Source organism: Pseudopipra pipra, chromosome 11 (assembly GCF_036250125.1).
Source record: "Pseudopipra pipra isolate bDixPip1 chromosome 11, bDixPip1.hap1, whole genome shotgun sequence".
Classification (NCBI taxonomy): Eukaryota; Metazoa; Chordata; class Aves; order Passeriformes; family Pipridae; genus Pseudopipra; species Pseudopipra pipra.
This window is the reverse complement of record NC_087559.1, coordinates 10,451,439-10,473,716: the sequence shown is the minus strand read 5'-3', so window position 1 is coordinate 10,473,716 and position 22,278 is coordinate 10,451,439. Positions and strand designations below refer to the sequence as shown.

The 22,278-nt window shown below is 41.3% G+C and overlaps 2 protein-coding genes across 2 annotated transcripts; one reads left to right on the top strand and one right to left on the bottom strand.

Moving 5' to 3' along the window:
• Positions 1 to 892: 892 nt before the first annotated feature.
• On the bottom strand, positions 893 to 10,700 carry CHCHD4 (coiled-coil-helix-coiled-coil-helix domain containing 4). The gene is made up of 3 exons (XM_064667481.1): positions 10,544 to 10,700; positions 8,562 to 8,660; positions 893 to 2,063 (listed from the first exon to the last, which is right to left on the bottom strand). The coding sequence occupies exons 1-3, from the start codon at positions 10,563 to 10,565 to the stop codon at positions 1,774 to 1,776; spliced, it is 411 nt and encodes a 136-aa protein (XP_064523551.1). The 5' UTR covers positions 10,566 to 10,700; the 3' UTR covers positions 893 to 1,773.
• Positions 10,701 to 10,829: 129 nt separating this feature from the next.
• On the top strand, positions 10,830 to 22,276 carry TMEM43 (transmembrane protein 43). Its single transcript, XM_064667479.1, has 12 exons — positions 10,830 to 11,012; positions 11,691 to 11,840; positions 12,808 to 12,942; positions 13,232 to 13,326; positions 14,178 to 14,227; positions 15,881 to 15,950; positions 16,580 to 16,650; positions 16,816 to 16,937; positions 17,551 to 17,625; positions 17,707 to 17,808; positions 19,282 to 19,399; positions 20,363 to 22,276. Exons 1-12 carry the CDS (start codon positions 11,001 to 11,003, stop codon positions 20,563 to 20,565), a joined length of 1,203 nt encoding a protein of 400 aa, XP_064523549.1. The 5' UTR covers positions 10,830 to 11,000; the 3' UTR covers positions 20,566 to 22,276.
• The last annotated feature ends 2 nt before the right edge of the window (positions 22,277 to 22,278 follow it).

Sequence of the window (22,278 nt, the reverse complement as noted above, 5' to 3'; positions counted from 1 at the left end):
CTCTGTGACACTTTGTTTCTTTGAAAAGCAAAGAGATGCCAAGAGTACCTGCTATCTCTGCCCTCAGGACTGAGTATTTGTCAGCTGCTCAACTGCCCACAATTTTTTTGGAAGATTCAACAGCTGCAATACAAACAGCTCAAACACACTGTAAAACTTAACAGAAATTCCCCTCGAATATTTGGAAACATCAACAGTAGCACCAAAATAACTTATGCAAAGAAGATACCAAAAAGCTGTATGGAAGTACTGTTGCTGAGCACTTCAGACTGCTGCCCACAGAGACAGGCAAGTAAACACTGCTGGACTGACTGGGCTGCATTATTGACACTACAACTTTTTATGCTTTGGTTGAGGTAACCAACACATAAGGAGAGAAAAAAAAACCCAAACCAAAGCAAACAACTTTGTAATGAACAGTTGCTGAAGCCAAAGGTACAATTTCTTTCACAAAACAATTCTAACAGGCCATGTTTTGCCAGGAAAGACAAACAATGTAGTATTCCCTTATCCACAGGTATTAAACTGTAGCAAATTACTATTAAAGTATTTGTACCTTTTAAGTAATTTTCAAATATTTTAATAGCAGTTCAGGTTCTCTGTAGTGCTGGTTCATAATCCAGTCTAATATAGCTATTGAAAATGCTTAAACACTTTAGGTTTTTTATGCCTTCCTGACTGGGGGTGAGGAGAAAAGAATGAGACAAGAATAAAAATCTGACAAGCTGGAGCAACTGATCTATAGAACCCACAAACTGATTCAAAGTCCGCTTACAGCACAGAACAGTTCTCGAAAACAAACAAACAAAACCCCCAAACCAAAAATTACAACAACCCGCCCCAAAACAAAAAAACGAACAAAAAAATCCCACAAAGACACAGGAGCTTCCAATGAAGGTAAAAAGTATTTGCTTTTTAATATGCATTTAAGTCACAGTATCTATTCTGAGATCATTACACCAGGTAACAATTTATTGTATTCTCAAAGTATTTTACAAGTGCCCACCTATACATTGAAGGAGCAGGTACTGAAGAAACCCAAACCTTGTGGTTTCAGAGCAAAAATAAAGCTAGTGACCAACATTCTTTCCATTCATCTTTATCATCAGTTGCACAACACACTATTTTTAAAAAAGCAAAAACCATCACAATAAGTAAATCAAATCAAAGATGTGCATTTCAACATTTTTCTGGCAGTCCTGATCTGATGCCAGTACTAAAATGCAACCATAATCTAGTTAGGACCATTTGAAATTATTTGAGAAATTCTGGATTTATGCCATTTTCAATGTCCTGTATCACTCTGGAAAAAAAAAACCCAACAAAAAACTAACAGCTCTTTAAGGAAAAACAATCATTTAATGCAGTTTCTATTGATGGAACAGAATACATTCAAAAAGAGCAGCTATTGATCAGAACATACTGAAATGAAGACAGACCTGGTGTACCAGTGAAAATTTAGCTGAAAGCTATGTATTTCAAGACATTATTCAAGTCAAAACTCAAGGAAAACTTGAGGGTAAAAAACAGCTGTTAAAGTATTAACTGTGTCTGATAGCAGGTTACACAGTACATACACACACTCATTCCTTCTGCAGTATTTATTTGCAAGGCTGTAGCTCTGAGATTCCTCCTTCGCCAATAAATTATTTACTATGATATAGTGCACAGAACGTGGTGAAACATTTCCTCACTACTCAGGAGACAGACACACTGCAAAAGTCCATGTCTCTGAACATGAGAAATGGAGACAAGAGCCTCCTTGCATCTTCATTAGCTAGATCCCTTCTCCTCTTTGGCAGCAGAGGCCTCCACAGAAGCAGCTTCCAAATCTTTGCTGGACTTCTCTTCATTTTCATCCTCTTGAGGGTAAAGATCCGGGTATTTTTGCATGCATTCCTGCATGGCACGGAATTGGTCCACACAGTCTGATCCCTTTATTTCTTCTGTGCTATAGTGGAAACAAGAAAAGGCTGACTTGAACTGTTCCCCACAGGGACCACTAGCCATTCCACCCAGACACGGGCAATTCCAATTGATATCTCCACTGGGCAATATCAATCCTGAACAAACAAGAGAGAAGAAAAGTTAAGCGTTCCTTCCAAAAATTGATTTAATTCAGTGACAGCTTCTAGGCTGCAGGTGAACTGAAGTACTAATAATGCCACATTAGCTGGGTAGCTTTAAGCGTGGTAAACACCTTTCACTTCCCGGCCAGTCTGTTTCTCTCTCTGATCTGTATAATCCTTTAATAAGCACAAGTGAAATTAGTTCTCTATCCATCTCTGAATTAAGTCTCTCTCTAGACTACAGGCCACTGAGACTATTCTAAGGGAGCTACAAAACACATAGAAGTCAAGTCAATCCACTTGCCAGACTCTGTCAGGGGAACAACAGAAAGCATTAAAATCATGTCATACAAGTAATAAGAATTTAAATTAAGGCTAGAAATCTTTTATATCAAACTGAATGGATGAATTTTTCTTTGTTTTTAATGAACTCTGAAACACTAACCCACAATTTTCCCCCTTCAAGTTTGAACTGGAAGACCACAATTACAACAATAAAAATCAGTATATCTGTAAAACACAGATTAAGTCACGTGCCACAGAACACAAGGAACAGAGAACAGAGCATGCCAGCCTGTCTGCTTGCCAGAAAACAAACTGCACTTTAGATCACAACTGAAAGGGAGTTAAGATTTACTTAAGACTCTAAACTGGAACAGCTTCTGCTCTGGAACAGTTAAAGCCACCATAGAAATACTTCACTGATGGAATGCCAAGGTGAAGATTTAAGGGTTTAGGTTCTTTGAGATATCAACTGATTTGCACAACGAAGGTCAAGAGCAAGCCAGAGAACTTCTTTTCTCTAAGTTTTAGAAATTCAATATAACAGAGTTGTTCATGGGGGCTTCTAGAGTCTTTAAAAAATTTCTTTAAGGCAATACATCTCCATTTTCTTTCTCTATCTTGTATGAACACACATGCAGGTATGTTCATCTACGAAGAACAAGAGCAATACTGTGCTATCATCCAAGCTGGTTTCTTCTCCATTTGAACAGTTTGCTCTCCTCCTCTTTAGCAGACTTTCCTAACTTCATCTCCAGGTTGAGTTTCTGCAGAAGCAGACAGCATGTGCATAAACCTGAAGTTTAAGCACTTTCCCTACAGAAGGGGGTATTAAAATACCACTGGCAGAGCATTAATTCTGATTCAAACATGAAATTATATTTAGGGCCTGATAAAACTTAATGTTACCTAAAATACTGCCATGGAATGCAAGAAACCAATTTATTGTCTTTGTCCTGTGGGATCATGAAGTTCCAGTTTTTCTCTCATGTGCAACTCCTTGGACACCAGGCTGCAATATCATGAATCTTAGACTGGTACAGCAAAAGCAGCTCAATCATTTATTGCTACATTAGAAGGAATATTTTACTCTAATTTGCAATGGATCAATGATGTGCTTTAACTCAGCCAATGCAGTTCAGCAGAAAATTACACTGAGTCAGTCAAATCTCGGTGTTGCTCAGACTTGTTTTTCATTACAGAAAGTAAAAACCTCCTTAGCGTGATTTAGTCAACTACAGTAACATTCACATTTTTTTCAGAGATCATGCTTTATTTGGCAAGAGAGTTTTGTAAAGTATCTCTAATAATCATTTTACTGAGAAGATAAAACCTAGTCCAGTGCATCAGGGCATCTCTAGCTGCCTGGATGAAAAGCAGCACTTCTGAGGCAAGAAAATGGGTGGCTGGTGCCAGATTCCTCATTGCCAAAGGCTACATAAAGCAGAAAGAAGTTAATCATACAGTACAACTTGCTTTGTTAACTAGATTTTGAAGTCCTATATGCCTCCCTGCTAACATCAACCAGTCATTTTAAAGTCATTTTTATAATACTTTGAAAAGAAAAAAATACATGAAGTTTTGAAATGTTCCTGAAGACACTACAGCAATAAAATTAAAATAGATTTCTCCTTTTAGAACCAGAACTGCCTCGTAAGCATGCAAATTTTAACAATATAAGAGTTATCCCATAAAACAATACATCCTATGATATCACAAGAGCATTGACTTGCACCTATTTGATCACTGAAATAGCATCAGTTTCAGATGTTATATGCACAGAAATCATGCTTTAAAAAAACCCAAGCAAAAATACAGATGAATAAGGCCAGCATTTCCTCATTGACAATCACAGCAGAGTTCACACGTCAATGAGTAAGTGTATCAGCCAGCTTAGAGCACAATTAAATCGGAAACAGATTTCAGCCGCCGCTCTCCCTGAATCACAAGCCTCCAATAGACAGGATTATTATTTTAAAGTAAAACCGAATTAAAATTTGTTTCAAATGCAACCTGAACCTCACTGATTCAGTGGGTTGTAATCTACTTGAGCCTGCACTTGGGGAAGAAAATACAAGGCTGTTTACATCACAGCAGATGCAGGTTTGTGTCAACAATCGATTGCTGACATCACATAATCTAATCCCTCATGGCTCACCGAATCTGTTAATATCAGGGATGGAGGCAGGTCCATCTGCATCTTTGTCAACACTTGTCTTTGGACTTGCTGTCATGAAGTCCCACTGTTGTTCTGAGAAAAGTTTCTTTCCTGTTATATGACAAACATTTCAGTAACAAGTTTATCTGCCAGTGATTCACAGTATAAGATGACAGACACATGGGAAGCAGGAATGAAAGGGACACCACCAGTCACAAAAACAGTCCGGTACATCTGATCACTCATCAAGTTATTTCTTAAAAGAAATAACTTCATCACTCCTCTGTAGAAACCACATTAAAACTGCCTCTAAAATAAGATGACAGGAACAAGCCTGGAAAAACAGAAGGGAAAGACCAGCAACAATCTGTGTCTGAGGTCCAATTCCACAAGTGCTTTTAGCCAACTTTCCCATCATAGCTGTAATGCTAATAAAAATTACTTAGCATGCATAAAACTCATCAGTGCCTTCTTCATATAAGCTTAATAAGAAATTATTCTAACTTATGGCAGCAAAGATCTCAGGAAAAACAGGGATCTTTCATGTTTAAATTCCGCCATCTGCAACACACAGGACTAGAAACGAGCTTTACAGTAAGAATGCTATTTCAAAACTGCTGCAGTGAATTCTTAATTTGTTTTCATCAGCCACAGCTGTCAAGAGGCACATACAGTGAACCGTGAGCTACACTGCAATATGACATGCTAACTTAAACTTTTGTCTGGTTTGCCTGCCTTTCCATTTCACATGGCTTCTTTAATTTCAATGTTTTTGATTTAAAGCAAGTCATTAACATTTTGCTTAGAAATAAGAATACTACACAAATTTATTTTCTCCCAAGGGAAACACAACTCATGTTTTCCTGAATGATCTACTGACTCAAGCACACTGCTGAAAGACTAATGTATGTTAATATCTGGGGCATAATGAGAACTTAAAAAAAATACCAAACTACATGTTTATCTTAAATATGAAAAAGGCCACTACAAAAACCCAAAATTTTAAACAAAAGTTTCAGATGTATTAGAAAACAATGCAGATTATGGTGGATCTGTATAATGTATCTATTCTTTCCTAGGTATGACTGGTCTGTATAGCACAGCAGAAAAGATGAGAAGAGTCATTCCAGTTAATTATACAACAGAATTTGAACACTGGAAACCAAGTCTTCTATTCAAAGCAGAAGCTAAATCAGAAAAGCCTGCACACTACGTTATGTACAGCAAACCTCTTTCCAATTTTCACTTAAATAAAAGCCACGCAAGCCACAGCTGCTGCACTTCAACATATTCCAAACCATTTCGCCCCCAAGTTTCACTCCCATCAGATGCAGCTACATTCTGTGATATGTCAGTTGTTTCTCTGTTCTGATCTAATGCACTGTAGCCCTCGGTCGCTCAAGTGAGTTTTCAAAGAACCTATAAAACATGGCAGTAACTCACCACATGCTAAAAAACCCTCAAGAAACTAACAAACAAAACCCAACAACAGCATGCCCTCCCCAAACTTATTAACAGAATTTAAATATAGTTTGGTTTGTTATTGTGAATCCCACAGACATACATTGTCACTGTAAGGTGTCCCTGACGTAACAACCTTCTGGTTTTCTGCCTTTTCTTCTCTGCTGTGCTGCTGAGGAAGCAAGTGACCTAACATGCTATAAATGCAGGATTGCTAGGAAAAAAACCCTCTCCTCCTCACCACAGCCTTTCCATATCCAGCAAAATACACATAAAAGGAATCGATGAGTGTGGCATTCAAACAAAAAGGAAGTGGCTGTTTTAATTTTGACTAGTTTATTACCCAAATATATGGCACAAGACTATATACTTGGGGTATATGCACAACTAGGAAAAGAGTCATTTAGGGCAGACAGGAGATAGAACAAAAAAAAAAAAACCCTCTTCAGATGTACAAAGAGAATTGTTTGCTATGTTCACATTCCAAATTTTGGTAGTATGTCTGCCGTTATGCTGTGTCTGTGATGTCCACTGGAGATAAACACCCTTCCCTTTCCTCTTAAAAGACAGTGTCAAAACCAGACGTTTAGTTATAAGGCCAATATGAATCCATGTGCTGCAGCATGAATGTACTTAGCTAAAGAGCAGGCCACTTTGTTTAGCTGTACACCACATAAAGTGACTGAACAGTAACAGTAAAATCTCCAAGGGTTTGTATGTTCTCCAGATGTGGTATCTAGAAAAAGTAGCTTTGCTTTATTTTTCAAGCAGTCTCCAGTTTCTCAGAGGAAACAGAAAGCCACAGAAAAGGAATGGGGAACTTAATTCTACCATCTGATCATTAGAGGCTGTAAACTCTTCACTTAACAGACCAATATTGGATTTCAAATTTGCCTGAGACAGGAATTAAAAACTCAGATTTTGTTTCATTTCCACATGTAATACTGACAGGAACTCCTCAAAATGAGCTCTCCTCAGACACTGTTTGCCAGCTAAGGATGAACTGCTTTAGGTGTATCATTTTTAGGTTCCATCTTCCATTTTAGTCAAGGCAGTAACAGATACAAGTGTCACAATGATTTTATTGTCTGCAGGGGTCTTTAGCCAAAATCTTTGGGGGCTGAAGCACCATTCCCATGGTGAAGGTGATGACAAACACCAAAGCATAGACTGTTTCCACCAAATAGGCAGTTTGGGTATTAGGTCTTAGCCAGCAAAGCAACCTACCTGAAAACACCAGGTAGGATTCCTTACAGATACTAAAATGCACTTTTTAAATAGCCTTCTGCAACTGAATTTCTCTCATTGTTCTCATTTGGGTCATTATAACATTGAACAGACTCATCACTGCTGATAAGCAAAACTTTTAGTTATATAGTTGACTACATTCAGTTGTAATGAGGCCAAAATAGGCAGATAAATGCAAAATCACATCACCACAAATCTATGTAGAAAAAAAGGTATTTTAATGACTCAGGAAGACATGATTGAAATTACACTACATACTGTATCAGCTAACAGAAACCCTGTGTGCTCCAGCTGCTAAACTGTGCTTAAATGCTGCCCTCTAAAGGTCTCAGAGCCACTGGTATAACTTTCAGTTTCTAACAAAATTTCAAGAAGAGTGAAGGATTTACTTCAATCTCAGTGAAGCTGAAACCAATGAAATAACCTCACACAAAGTGAAGAGGCTAAAAGACCTGCAAACAGAGACAATTAGAAAAAAAATAATCTAAACTTGCAGATGTTCATGATAATTATTAACCTAGGGCAAGATTATATAATCATCATGATAGGAAGATTATATCATTTACCCATTAGAAACAATCTAAAATAAACTCTGTGCAACCAGACTATTATGAGTCTTGGTCTCAGAAGTATTTTGCTCTCTTAAATCTTTATTTGCAGGTTAGATCTACTTCATGTAAGACCTGCAATCTTCACTGAAAACTTCCATCTTTTCAAGGCAAGATTATTACAGTTGAAAACTCAGTAATTTGAACTTACCTGTTATGTACCATTGAAAGACATTACTACAAATTATTGATTATATTGCTATGAGTATAGTACAGCACTAGCCAGACATAACTGGCCTAAAATCAGATATCCAGAGATCACCAAATTACACAGTTTCAGGGGTAAACAGGCAGGTGAGCAACTCACATCAATGACAGTGGTACGTAACTCATGCCAGTTTCTCTAAAAATTGTGTGGTGTCACTGAAAACAGTGAAAAAATTACCATCACTTTCACTGATTCAGCTCTAACTTTGTTAATAAAAGAATAAAAGGAAAAGGTTTTTCTGGATATCCCCGGCTAATAAACAAGACTAAAAGCCATCAAGTGATTATTTGAACAGGCCACTGCAAAAAAATCATTACAAGTGTAGGAAAAAAAACACTGTAAGGAAAGCATGTCATTTGTGACGCCCTAACTCAGCAGTTAAAATTACCAAAAGTTTGGGTGTTTATGTGCTGCACAACCAGCTGCCCTCAGTGTTTAAAAATTAATAATTTTTACCTAATTTGTTTTCTTTTATTGGTTTTACATGTGATGTACCACTCTTTACTTCCCTTCTCCTCACTACTGACCTTGTTCTTCGTAAGGGTCATCTGGGTCATCTGCAACCAGCTCAGCACTGCTCGGTGTCTCATGGTCCTCCTTGGTCGCAAATATAATTCTGTCTTTTCCTACCACACAGGAAAAAAGAAGTTCAGATAAATCTGAGACAGAACGAGAGTCATTTACAAAATGGCCACAAGGTAATGAGATATTCATTGTGATGCACTGATGTTAATGGTGACTGAATTCAGTTGTACTTAACCATCATCTTCAACTATTGGCTCAGTGGAACTCATACACACTGAAATTCTATTCTTCTAAAGTTCCAATTTTCACAGCAATGTCCTGTAATGGCTGCAGATCACAGTACAGTTCACTGAACTTTGAAATTAAAAAGCTGTTTCAAAAGAAGCTCAAACTACCCTGTTACCAGGACTAACGCAGACAAAGGAGTTAGACTAAAAAAAAAAGAAGAGCGAAAGAAAAAACCACACTAAATAACTGTTCAATAGGATGCTTATTAATAACAGTGCTCTTCATTAAAGACTAGTGTAATATTTTACAGTAATCATCTGAATTAAATATTGAAGAGAACCATCATGGTGTATTACTAACTATACCGACAGGTGCTGTGAACATTCCCAAGGACAGAAACCCAAAAGAGAATACTTCCTGCTCTTGGGCCACTCTTGATTTAACCAAAAAGTTCCATTGCGGGGTGGGGAGTCTTGGCTGGAAACCTGAGTGGTTTTCTAACAACTCTGTAAAACTGTAACAGACACTCCAAGGCAGGCACAAGCAGAAAAGAACAGCTACCTGAAACCCTTCTCAATGCCCAACTGAGTGTTCATTGAGCAGAAAAAAATGGTAAAGTCCCCGAGAATTCTCCCAATTCATAAAGTCACTACAGTGACTCGGCGTATTAGAAATTAGGATCTTCTGGCCCCTCCATGTGACTTCAGCCAGAAGATGTTCACTAACTTCCTTTACTTTGCTCAGTAACTAACATGCATTTGAACATGTCTGAGAAACAAATACATCGAAAACCTTTTAAAAGGAAAACTATTCTGGCAACTCTGCATTGTACTCCAGTAAACTTTAAAATATGGAATGTTAACTTATATAAATGGAATTAGAAACAAGTGAACTCTAACCCATGTCGCTGCAATTTTGCAGGGTAGCATAAGGCAGCTTACAGATCTCAAAAAACTAAATAAAGGACAGCATAAAGCATAAAAGAGGTCCAGAGGTTATGACTGCCTCACCGCGGTTTATAACCAGCATTCATTGTGCCAAAGTTTGTAACTTAAAAATGGCATTTAGAACTACAGAACAGCTTTGGGGGTTTTTTGGTTTTTTTGTTTTTTTCCAGTTTGAAAGTTTACATTTATCCACTTTGCATTACTTAAGAGGTCGGGGATATATACTCACATACATCCATATATATATATATATATGGATGTATACATATATACCTATATATACAGAAAAATATAGATATATATCTCCCATTGTAAGAAATGGTCCAGCCTTATAAATACCACAACCCGTACAACACGATACAGACACATAAAGCTCGCGCTCTGCGCCCCCGTCCATCTACCGCGTTTTCCTTAAGAAGGCAAAACGCGACACCTCTGGCCATTAAGCTAAGCCAAAAGAGGTAACTTTAACCCCTGCGGGCGGGTGCCATTGAAGGAGCCGCCCGCGCTCCGCAGCAAAATCCGGTCCCTGCGGGGCTCTCCCGCCGCGCTCCGGCCCTTCCCAGCCCGCGCCCGGGGCCCGGCGCCCTCCCCGCCTCATGGCCCCGCCGCGCTTCCCGCCCTCCGCCCGGGGCAGGGTCGGAGCGGCAGCGCTGCCCCCGCGGGCGGCTCGCGCGCCTCTTCCCTCCTCCGCCTGCGCCTTCCCCTCACGAACGGGCGGTCACCCCTCGGCGCCCCCACCCCGCCCCGGCCGCCTCAGGGCGAGCCCGTCCCGGCGGGGTGACATTGAGGAGGACACGCGGGCGCACCTTCCTGCCTGCAGTAGGACATGGCGGAGCCGGCCGGTGCCTCCCCCCGCAGCGCGCCGCGCACTGGCCCCGCCGCTCCGCCGCTCCCGCACGGCCCGCACCGCTCCGGGCAGCGCCGCTCCACGCCGCGACCTCCCGCCTCCGGAAGCGCCTCCGCTGCCCGCCGGCGGCCGCTGACGCACCTCCTGAGGAGGGAGCTGCGGCTCCGCCAGGCCCGGCCCCGCCGCACTACAGCTCCCGCCCGCCCCGCGGGAGGAGGGAGGAAGGCAGGGAGAGAGGCAGGGAGAGAGGAAGGGCTTCCCGGCCGCGGCGGGAACTACGCGTCCCGGCGTGCGCCGCTGCGGGCGGGGAGCGGCTCGGGGGCGGGAGAGCCCTGCGGCGGAGGAGGGCGCGGCTGTCGGTGCGCGGCTGTTGTGGTCTCTGTGTGGTGGTACCCGGGGGGATCAACGGGCTCAAGATGTCGAGGAACGTAAGTGCTGCTCGCACCGGCCGCCCGGGCCGGCCCGTTCCCCCCACGAGGTGCCCTGGCTGGGGTCAGAGGCCTGGACAGGTCACAGCCCCCGGGCATCTCCAGAGACGAAGAGAAGCCCCATCCCCTGCTTTGGCTGCTTGCGTGTTCTGATCTAAAGCTGCATCTTGGCAATCCCCCACAGCCCGCCTACACACAGATAAACCCCTGGGCTCTCACAGGACAGCAGCAGCGGTTTTGTTTTAAGCTATCGGTTTTTGTTGCCCTGGATGTAATTATTTTGAAGTATGCGGGCGCTCTGTCGCTGGTGAGGTGAAGTGTAACTTGTTATTTATAGCGATGTTTTAGCTGGTCTGGAATTCATAACTGTTACTCAGTTTGTCACGGCCTGAATGCAGGGCGTGGACACCAAATACAGAACCTAGAGACAAACTGGAGAAAGCTTGAACCACTGTGAAAGAAATCGGTTTTTTCCATCAGGCTGGAGTTTTATTTATTGATTGTATTTCTGATTTCAAAAGTGTGATGAGTCATTTAATAAGTGTGGGAAAATTTTGGTCCAAGGCAAGAGGTGCTACTCTCTAGAGCAGTTGTATTAACAAAGCAAACAGACTTGTTTTGAAACGGAATGCTTTCCCCTTTCACACCAATATTGCATTTTTGGTTTATCTCCAACAGTTCTCTGACACTGGCAGCAGAAAAGAGCATGTTAAAATCACAAGTGAGTCCAAACCGGGGTTCCTGGAGAGGCTCAGTGAGACTTCTGGTGGCATGTTGATGGGACTTGTGACATTTCTTTTGGCTTTCTACCTTCTTTTTACCAATGAAGTAAGTGAAATATTGCCAGTGTTTGTACACAGCTTTGTTACTTCAATCATGAGAAGAAGAATTTATGTTTGGACAACCTGGTGCTTATGCTTGGGATATAAGAGAAGAGTGAAATCACAGGGCCACAGATAGTATTTCTGTAGAACTGAGTGTAGTAGAGACAGTGGCCGTGTGTGGTGAGACAGAGGATGAGAGACTGATGCAGAAACAGTCTGTGGTATTATTGTAAGGGAGTTGCATGAGCCAGCCACGTTCCAGCCTTCTCTCTTTTCTTGGGATAACAAAAGGCCCTAATTTCTAGTGTTGTTACAATTGTGCTAAAGGAATTCATACCCCATGTTGCAAAACCAGGAGTGTTATTTACTAATTTATTCTCAGTGTTATTTTATATCTTGGTTTTAGGTTAAAAAAAAAGAATAAGCAGGGAATCCTAGCACCTTACCATTGCAAACATACAGGCTTTGGCAGTTTTGGAGTGGGGGAGCATAATTTTGTGAATTTTCACCTGAGACTTCCTTTTGTACCTCTATACGAGGAAAAAGAACTACTCCCAATTTTGATGACTTTGCAGAAAAAAGCACACCATGACACCATGACAGCAGGGGAAACTGCTGCCAGGATGTCTCCTGGGTCTGTGGAAAAGGGACCATAATTTGCATCATTTTTGCAGTTATTCATGAACGATGAACAAAAGAGGTGAAGAGCTTTGGACCATTGTAGGAATAATTTATGTCTGAGAAGCTTAGTCAATGGTAATGGTCCCGCTGTGTGGGGAAGGAATACTGCCCCAAACTATGTCAGACACAGAGAGAGTGGAGAAGTACAAGTGTGTTTTGAAAATATGCCTTGAGGCTGAATACACAAGCATTCCTTGTGGTCCTCAGTTTAGTTGTCTTCTAACCTTTTTCACAAAACACTGCTGTGCCGTTGATTCTCCACAAGTTGATTTTGGTTTTCTTGATTGCAGGGACGAGCGTTAAGGACAGCCAAATCTCTTGATGAGGGACTTTCTCTTGTGGTCCCTCTTGATACCATCCACAGTATCTCACAGCAGAATGAAGGGAGACTGGTGCACTTGTCTGGTGCTCTGAGTACATCTAAGGTAAATGAAATAGTACCTTGAAGATATGAGTATTTCAACTTTGGAGGGAAGGAAAAGTCTTTGCTAATTAAAGTTATGTTTGATATCCAGAAGAGATGTGTAGCTTTTCTCCTCCTCTGTAAGCATTGCCAGCTACCACCCAAACTTTATCCTGTATTCAAATGTGTGTAACATAGAGCTAACTGTGTCCAGGGAGCTATGTAAATGGGTTTGATAGTAAAAGTACAGTATTTGAATTTGTGAGGTACAGCATTTCTACTGACTTGTGTTTTCTTTAACTTTTCCACAGCCCTTGTTTGACCCCAGCTACGGGCTTTCCATCCAGGCTGTCAAACTTAAGCGTAACGTGGAAATGTACCAGTGGGTAGAATATGAAGATTCCAAGTAAGTGAAAGTAATCTTTAGAAGTTCTTTATAAAACTGTTGTATTAACAGGATCCCCTCACAATTTTTTTGTAACTTCATTCCATCTCTTAATTTCTTTAGTACTTTAAGTGTGTGCAAATTGAAGTACTTAACTAAACCGAGACACGATTTCTTGATTTTTATAAGACTCTGATACCTTAATAATAAAAAACCAACATTAATTTCTAGATTTGAAAGTAAACTGGAAATTTTAGTTGTTTGAGAAACACTTGGGTTAGCTCATCATAGGCAATATTGCAATCTTTGTACCTTTTCAAGGCAATTAACAAAACTAATGAGATGTTTACTCTGCTCGTAGTTGCAAACCAAATAGGGAAAATGTTTCTGCTATTAGTAATAATTCCACTGACAGTAGTAGGAAAGTTATTAGCTTTTCGGTAGGTCTGACTGCACAGAATTCATGTTCCAAATGTCTTTCATGTCACAAAAAAAGTCAGAGGTTGTGAAGGTTTGAAAAACAATTTCTCAGTTTTAGCTTGCTTATGGTGCAACATCTGTAAAACATTTGATTTAGGTCAGCTCACTGTCTTTAATACTAGTTGTTCCTCATTGATCTAGTCAACACCTCCTTGTTGGAAACATGGGAATAAACAGGTTGTGACTGTTCAGCATTTGGGTGTAGTTTTCTCCTTGTACAGAGAATCTCTGTCTTCAGAGCCTGTAGTTCAGAGAAGAGTTAAGTTACGTGTGAAGATAAGTTTGTGTTGTCAGTGATCTGTCTGTTCATTTCATTTGTAAAGTGTATTCTGCCCTGAGCAGGGGTGTGTGTGCACTGTTTTGGTTCTCATCCCAACCCCTTTTCTCTGCAGGGAATATGAAGAGAATGGTGAGATTAAGAAAGAGACAAAGTATTCATACAGTAAGTTGATCAACGGAAAGTACCTTTTTAATGCATGTAACTTTGGGCTTTTGTGTGTGTGTATTTTATTTATTTTTGGTAAAACCTGAATTTTCTTCTTGGGAAAGCAAGGAAAGGAATGTGAAGAAATAAACAAAAGTTCTGATACCTAAACAAGCGGCAGAACCTCCTTTCTTGAGCTAACTGAGGTGAAAGGAGATGTGCTGTTAGCCGAAAGTACTACAGAAAACCTGAGTCTTGTCCTGGAACTGCTAAAGGTTCAGAGCAGCATCCAGGGATAGAAGGCTCCAGAGACAGGACTCACAAGGCCCCCAGTGACAGGAAATGGGCAGAGATGGAAGTTTGTTCGAAGCTACAGCTGAGATTACACTTCAGACATGGAGTAACTGGGCATTTATCAGCTGTGAGCAGCAGAGAATAGACAGGAAAGAGCAGTGTAGCTGCTGCCTCCTGTAAGGGAGCCTTTTGAAAACTTGTTTATGTGTTGATACCAGGTAATGAAAACCACCAGCACCTTCTGATGTGCACTGTGGCTTTTGTCAAAGGCTTTTTTGGCAGGAGCAGAACTGAGCATGGTATTCTGATCTGCCCAGGGCCAGGAAAATACTCTGAGTCATCATATTGCTGGAGATTGGTCTCTGTGCTTCATTTATCTCTGATTAAAGCTCATGGATGTGTAACGTGGGCGTGCAGCAGTTTCTGGGTGTGATCATGTAAAACTACCCAGCTCAGTGAAACCTTGGACTCTGCTGCACGGAGGTACATAAGGAGCAAAGCTAGTGGTTGTGAGCTGTGAAAAACAGCCTTATAGGCTGACAGGGAACAAAAAGAAATGCCATTTAAAAAACCAGCTGCCCTCTCAAGACTGATGGATTCTGTCCAGTGAATGTCTGTGTATTATTAGCTGTGGTGGGTTAGGCTTGGCTGGCAGCCAAGGACCCACACAGCTGCTTGCCTGCTTTCTTCCTCAGGGGTACTGGAGAAGAGACTGGGAAGAACAGGAATTAGAGAGCTTGTAGGTTGAAATAAAGATAGGGAGATGGCTTTCCAGTTGCCATTGTGGGCAAAACAGACTTGACTGGGGAAAATTAACTTAAATATTTTTTTTAATTGATAATAAATTAATTACTGAATCGGTGTTGGCAAAACACATTTGCTCTCGCCCTTTTCCAGGATCAAGTTCACTCCAGACTCCTGTCCCTTTGCCCTCTGCCCCTTGTTATCACCACAGGTTACCCTCACTCCCTTTAGTGAGGGCTGGGGTTGGCCTTACAGTCAGTATGTGGTGGTTTCTCTCTGCCACTCTTTCCAGCTGGTTTCAGCAGAGCTCACAGCCCTTCCTCACAAAACCAGGTTATTCCCAAAGCGTGGAGCCAGGAATCAAAGCCTGATCATGGAAGATACCAGCAGCAAAGCTGAGCAAAGTTGAGTTACAATTTTGTCCCTAACATTTTTTTTTTCCCTAAATCCCACCATTCCCTAATAGGGATCTAGGAGGATGGATCTAAGTATCAGTACAGACTATCACATACATACCTTGATGTAAACAGTATTACTGGAAGTGTGACTTAGAGCTGATTAATTGATTAAGAGGTGTCTTCAGTAACTTAGATCCAAGTGTCTTTTCCTCAACCTTCATATCATTCTGTTTAGATACAGAGTGGAAATCGGAAGTTGTGAACAGCAGAAACTTTGATAAAGAAATTGGACACAAAAACCCAAGGTAATGTTCCACCTGGCACAGTCCCTCTGGAGTCTGTCACTGGGTCTGATCACAGATGAAAGCTAAATGACTAATTTCATAACACAGTGAAGTAGATGGAAACTGCTGTTCTTTTGGTAGTTGGGAGAATGAAGGCATAAAGAAATTAGAGAGCAGTTGAGAGCTGCCTGGTGGGACCAGAATTAAGCTGTCCATTGGTAATGGCTGGGCATGAAGCTATTGTTAAATTACCCATGGACCTTGGGGTCTCTGTGGAGCAGAACTTGAATGGGTTCCTTTCTGGCTTTTACTGTCCTTTAGTGCAGTCTATTAGTAATTCTTTCTTTTATTACAAGTAGAGGGTTAGAATAGCAGATGTCCACTGAGCTTGTCATGCCACTTGCATGCTGCCTTTTCTAAATCAGTGTGCATAAGCTCACAGGCTTGTTTATGGCAATTGCCATATAGAATTTGTTTCTTATATCTCTCATCTGCAGCATTTTAGTTACATTATAATGTGCCATTTTTATTGCTGAGTTTTAGCTTGCTGACCTGAAGTTTGCCATAATACCTTTTCTGTGCTGTATGTTACATACTGCAAAATAAGAGTTTGATTCTGGGACTGATCAGGGACTCTCTCTGTTCCTCAGTGCCATGGCTGTGGAGTCTTTCACTGCTGTTTCTCCTAATGTCCAGGTCGGCAGCTTTGTCCTTTCTAAGGGTAAGGATTGCTCTGTCCTGGCTTTGTGTCTGCTGTTGCATCAGCAGTGGACTTTGGTTCTTTTCGCCACAGCCGTCATGTCCAGTGATAATCGGGAAGCCAGCCAGCAAATTGGCTGTTCCAGGTTAGACACTGGGCCTCAGCGTGATGCTTTATTCTCCTTAGGTCTCGTGGATAAAATTGACAGCTTCAAGCGGTTGAGCTTGGCAAACCTTGAGGATCCACATGCTGATGTTACCCGAGGAGGAGATTACTTTTATCACAGTGAGAACCCCAGGCGTCCAGAAGTAAGACAAGAAAGATAAACCAAAGCAGTGATTACTCTTAGGTGAAAAAGAAAGTGAGGCATGTCCCATTTCTATATAAAGATATAGAAAATGGAGTGCAGACCCTCACACAGGATGACTCCCTTAGTGCAGTCCTTCAGCATGAGTTCTTCTCTTGCAGGAAGCTTCTGATCCCGCTTCTTTGTCTTCTGTTTTCTTGAGTCTGCCATGCTTTTAAATGGAAAGACATGGAATGGTGCTGGGAGGTGGGTTCTACCTCTGCCTTGCTGAAAGCAGTACAATGAAATGGCTTGTTGTCAGCTTGTGCTGCCTGATCTGCTCTGCCAAAAGATGAAATGAGTAGCGATGAACAAAGCATATAATTGGTGTTAATGTGCTCCTGCAGCTAAATCAGAGGGGGCATTGCAACACAGCTTTTGAGCTCTCCTGTTTCGGCTGTCAACTAGCCCTGAAAAAGTACAGCTTGGAAATCATTCTGGATATCCTCTGGCTTGACATAAACATTCAGAAGAAGTGTTAGTACATAAAGGGTGTTCCCATGCTGAGTTGTCTTTCCTGTGATTCTCCTTTGTGAAACAATCTTTCTTGACTTCCATTCTTTTCTTGTTTGTAGGTGGGAGACCTTCGTGTCTCGTTCTTCTATGCAGGTCTATGTGAAGATGATCCCCATTTGGGCTCTGCTGATAAGGTGAATCTTCAGCTGTTTTTGTGTTTTGTAAACTCTGTTCCCAACTCAGTAACCAGTAAATACTTTTCCCTTTGTTCCAAGGTGACTGTGATTGCTCGCCAGCGAGGTGATCAGCTGGTTCCATATCACACCAAGTCTGGAGATGTCCTGGAGATCCTGTACCCTGGGGATCTCTCTGTGGAGGTGAGATACTACACTGAACTAGTGAAGGGTTAAAACTGGAGATGGTAGTGCAGAAGCAGCAGAGGAGCAAGCTCTCATTCTTCTTCAGGCCTGCTTTAATGGAGCAGATACTCAATGTAAACATTGGCTTTTCTCCCTCCTTTTTCTAGAACAACATGCTGTAGCCTGTCTTTGCCTTCCAGGTTCCTGCACATTCTGTGTGTTGCAGAAAATGCCAAGCTTTGGCCAGTAACAGTCCATTATTTGGCTATAATAATTCCTGTGGTTTTTTTTTTAATCCTCTTGTGATGCTTTTGAACATCCTTTGCTTTAAAGACTGTTTCTGCACCTTCTCATTTTGCTTTTATTTGCTCCTTCATAGTTTCCTGCTTATACATTCATGCACGTGCTTTTGAAAAGGTGTCGTATAACAGTAGTAAAAATCAGGCTTTAATTAAATAAACCATAGGAGGTATTCTCTTTTCAGCTCCTAATAACAGGACTTCAGGCTTGTTTGAAGTGTTTATTGCAATTGTGGCTGAGAAAGAACCTTCAGGCAGAGCATTATGCTCCAGTAAATCCTGCATGCTCCAGCAATTTGGTGGTTCATTTACTCCTTTTAGTAGGTTTGTTTCCATTAATGATTGTATCATGCCTTGCTGCAAAAAAAACCCCAGATGTCAAGAGTTTACAGGAGCTCCCAAAAACAGTTAAAAGGGCTTTTGTTTTGACTTGAAAGTAGCACTAGAATCCCCTCTCTGCTGTGAGCTTTGAATCTTCATTAGAATGAATTCTAGTTTGTTGAAAATTAACTCACTACAAATGAATAATTTGTAGAGTAGTTGTATGTACAAGTAATCAATCAGTCATACACTGATTTAGTGCTTTATTATGTCCTAGCTGTCTTCATGTGAACATTTTCTAGAGCCAGAGGTTCACACAGCCCATTTTGAAAAAAATCTTAGAAGTCTTGCAGATAGATGCTTTGCTTTGCTTTGCTTTGCCTGACGAAATGCAGAAATACCTTTTATCTTTTCTTCCCTTCCTCCTGCTTGCTCTCTTTCACACACCTTTCCTCCAGCCATCAGTGGATAGTATTGCCTTTTCTCTCTTCCTCTGAGCACAGTGAAGTCAGATCCTTCTGTCTTCAGTACAGTCACTTATTAGTATCTTGTTTTCCACCATAATGTTGAATGTATCCACCTGCAGCAAAACCTGTGTGCTCTCTGCCTGTGGTTAGTGTCAAATGGTGCTTGTTAGGCTCTTAATTCAGGAAAAAATTCAGTTTCCCTCATGCTGCACTGTGCAATCTATTGCAGTGCACTGCCACACTGCACAAACAAAACCCTGTGGAATGAGCTGCAATGTACTTTCCACAAGAGAAATTGTACTCCTAAAATGCTGTTGGCTCTGATTTGCTCATAATATACTGGAATTAAGAGGATCTGGAAAGAAATTGAGGAACAGGCTTCATGTCATGATGTTTGCTTTCAGGAGGTGTTTCAGAAGGAGCATCAGAGTAACACCATGAAGACCTGGGCCCTCCGTGCAGCAGGCTGGCTCTCAATGTTTGTAGGCATCAGCCTAATGACTCGAATCTTTTACACATTAGGTAAGATTTTTTACAGAAAGGTAAAATGATCTACAAATAGGATTGTAACCTCTAGAGAGTCTTCTTTTGCTCCCATATGCAGTTAATTAGTTTGGAGACCAGGAGGAATCTGGTTTGAACTCAGATTTGATTTGATCTGAAAGTCACTGTAGGCAACTGCAGGTAAACAGGATCCCAAAACCATCTGGTTGCTTTGTGAACACTAAAAATATCCCATGCAAATATCTGTTGCCAGTTTCAGAAGATCCAAGCCCAGTGCTTGCCAAAATCAGAAGCCAAAGCACATGTTGGGCTGGTTTTTTCAAAAGGTGCTGCAAGACAATGACTTTCTGCACTCACATACAACTGGTCCCCCCCAACAGGTCCTAGTCAGTAGTTGTATGGAAATATGTCTTTGTGTCTGGTTATTCTACACCATTGTAAACAACAGCAAAGAAAGTTTTTGTTTATCTTTTTAACCTATAAAAATGCTGGAATAAAAACAGAAAAGCAGGATGATGCCTCAAACTTGTATAAACTTCAGACATCAAAGATATCGTTTGCTTTGTAGCTGGGAACTTTTTTTTCTGATCTGTTTATCCATATACATGCTGCTGCAAGATCTATTGTTACCTGAAATTAATTTTCGTGCTAGCATCTTGTATCAGTTGCCCTAGACTTGTTCCATAGCTAAAAGGCTATTCATCTCCTCTGCCTCTCAAGCCTTGGACAAGTCTTCAGACTTCATTTTGGATTATCTCCTGTCTGAAGAGATCACGATAGCCTTGCCTTATATATTTAGCTGCTGCTTAATTATCAAGTGCCTTGAGGATGCCTGGAATGCCTTATCCAGTGCTCATGATAAATAGCTTGAGTCTGTCTTTGATTGCATTAGTTAGTGTGCAGTTCCTAGGCACAAACGAGACTTTCTTTTAAACTGTCATCCTGTCAACTGCTTTATCCCATGTTTAATTCTCTCTGCAGTGGACTGGTTTCCTGTTGTGAGGGATCTGGTTAACATTGGATTAAAAGCGTTTGCCTTCTGCGTGGCCACTTCGCTGTCACTCCTGACCATCTCCGTGGGGTGGCTCTTCTACCGCCCCCTCTGGGCTCTGCTCATTGCGCTGCTCGCCGTGGTGCCCGTCCTGGTGGCAAGATCTCGTGTTCCACCCAAGAAGCAGCAGTGAGAAGGAGGTGGTCGGGTCTTGAGCTGAATCCTGATTAGAAACTTCTCAAGTGCATTTCTGTCCTGACTCTTGCACTGTGCTTCCAGCAAATCACAGCTCAGCAGCGAGCACCAAGAGCTGGGGAGGGGGCTTGAATGGGACTGTTGATACACGTTATCCATGGGACTATAGGATGGTGTTTGTAGGAAGTCAGTGACATCAACTTGGGGGAAAAAAGCAGTTTGGAGTGTCTGTGTTGATGATAAGTTAGTGAACAAGCAGCTTTGTGCCTCTTACTGCTTAGTAATTCCCCTGATTTGAGAACTGGCAAGTCCTCACTGACAGGTGTGGGTGTGTTTTGGAGAAGGTGCCAGCTGGATCCTATGGACCATGGTTAGGTATCCTTAGGAAATACGTGTGTGTACCTGTCCCTGGAAACCCTCCCTCTGCTGCCTTTTCTAGTAGCACAGTCAGGTACACTCCTTTGGCTGATGCATTTGGCAGTGTGTGTGTTTAAAGGGAAAATTGCTTAGGCAAATTCCACACAATACTCATGTAAACCATGTGCTTCTGGACTGAGGATTTTCAAAGTAACTCAGTGTAATGAGTGGCCAGGTTAGCAGTGCTCTGAAGTCGGACGAATTTATTAGGAGGCATTGATTTCCCCCAACCTTTTAAAAGTCTCTGAAGTTGTTCTTGATTAAGCATCCAAAATGATAGCCCAGACTATACCATTGCATAAGTATTTCAAAAATTTAACTTCAAATCGCACTTAAAGGGATGCTCTGAGGTCACTAACCTGTAAATATACAACCTGCTGCCTTGAAACAACATTAGCTTTTAAAATTGAATATATAGTCTTTAAAATATTTGGGCTATTTTTGCTGTGTATACTGTTTCTTTTGAATTTCACTTAGTAAGGACAACGAACATACTCCATGAAATTAAATAATGGAAACGTTTTTGCCTGACTAGTTTTCCTAGATTTTAGTAGCCTAAATTAAGAGCTTTGTATCATGTTAGAGGAATGCCTTCTTGTAGTGTTGTGATGGCTCATGTTTACATATTTCTGTTGTAACCAGTACTCAAGACTGGAGACACTCTTGTACTGTTTAAAGTCTCTCCACCAGGATGGAGTCTGGCTTCCAGATGGGCCCTCCTGCACTACAGTGTTTCAGGGGTTTCTCTAAGTATATACAATTCTGTACAAAAATAATGTCTTCATTTATGAAATCTATTTATGACCATCAGAAGAGTGTTCTCTGTACCAAAAGAACTTGACTTGAACATACATAAAAGCAAATGTTTCCTAGAAATGGTACTGACAGAGAAATGAGTTACAAATCATAAATGTTTTGAGAAGTCGTAATTACTTTATTAGTCTTAATTACTTTAATTCTTTTGGTATTTGAATGTTGTTGGTTCAGTCTCATGTCTCAGTTCTGCCGGTAAAAGCAGGAGCAGCGTGTGAAAGGACAGGAAGGGGATGTGGCCTCATGCATGCAGCTGGCCCGTGTTAGCGGTACTGCAGTGTCTTCCTGCTGCTCACCAACACCAACTTGTGCTCCACCAGTTAGGAATTGCGCTCCACTGGGGAGAGAAATGGGTTGGAATGCTGCTGTTTTGCCCATGGTGCAGGACGCTAGCCAGCATTACCAAATTAGAGATGAAGATACAATTTTCTACAGAAGTGCTGAGCTTTTGTATATTTAATAAAATACGGTTTTCAAAAGG

Excerpts from the sequence above, each read along its gene's own strand:
- CHCHD4 (XM_064667481.1), bottom strand. The coding sequence starts at position 10,565 with ATGTCCTACTGCAGGCAGGAAG. Across the intron at positions 8,661-10,543 it reads GTCCTACTGCAGGCAGGAAG|GAAAAGACAGAATTATATTT; the intron begins GTGCGCCCGCGT and ends CCTGTGTGGTAG. Across the intron at positions 2,064-8,561 it reads TGACCCTTACGAAGAACAAG|GATTGATATTGCCCAGTGGA; the intron begins GTCAGTAGTGAG and ends TTGTTTGTTCAG.
- TMEM43 (XM_064667479.1), top strand. Across the intron at positions 11,841-12,807 it reads ACCTTCTTTTTACCAATGAA|GGACGAGCGTTAAGGACAGC; the intron begins GTAAGTGAAATA and ends TCTTGATTGCAG. Across the intron at positions 14,228-15,880 it reads AGAGACAAAGTATTCATACA|ATACAGAGTGGAAATCGGAA; the intron begins GTAAGTTGATCA and ends CATTCTGTTTAG.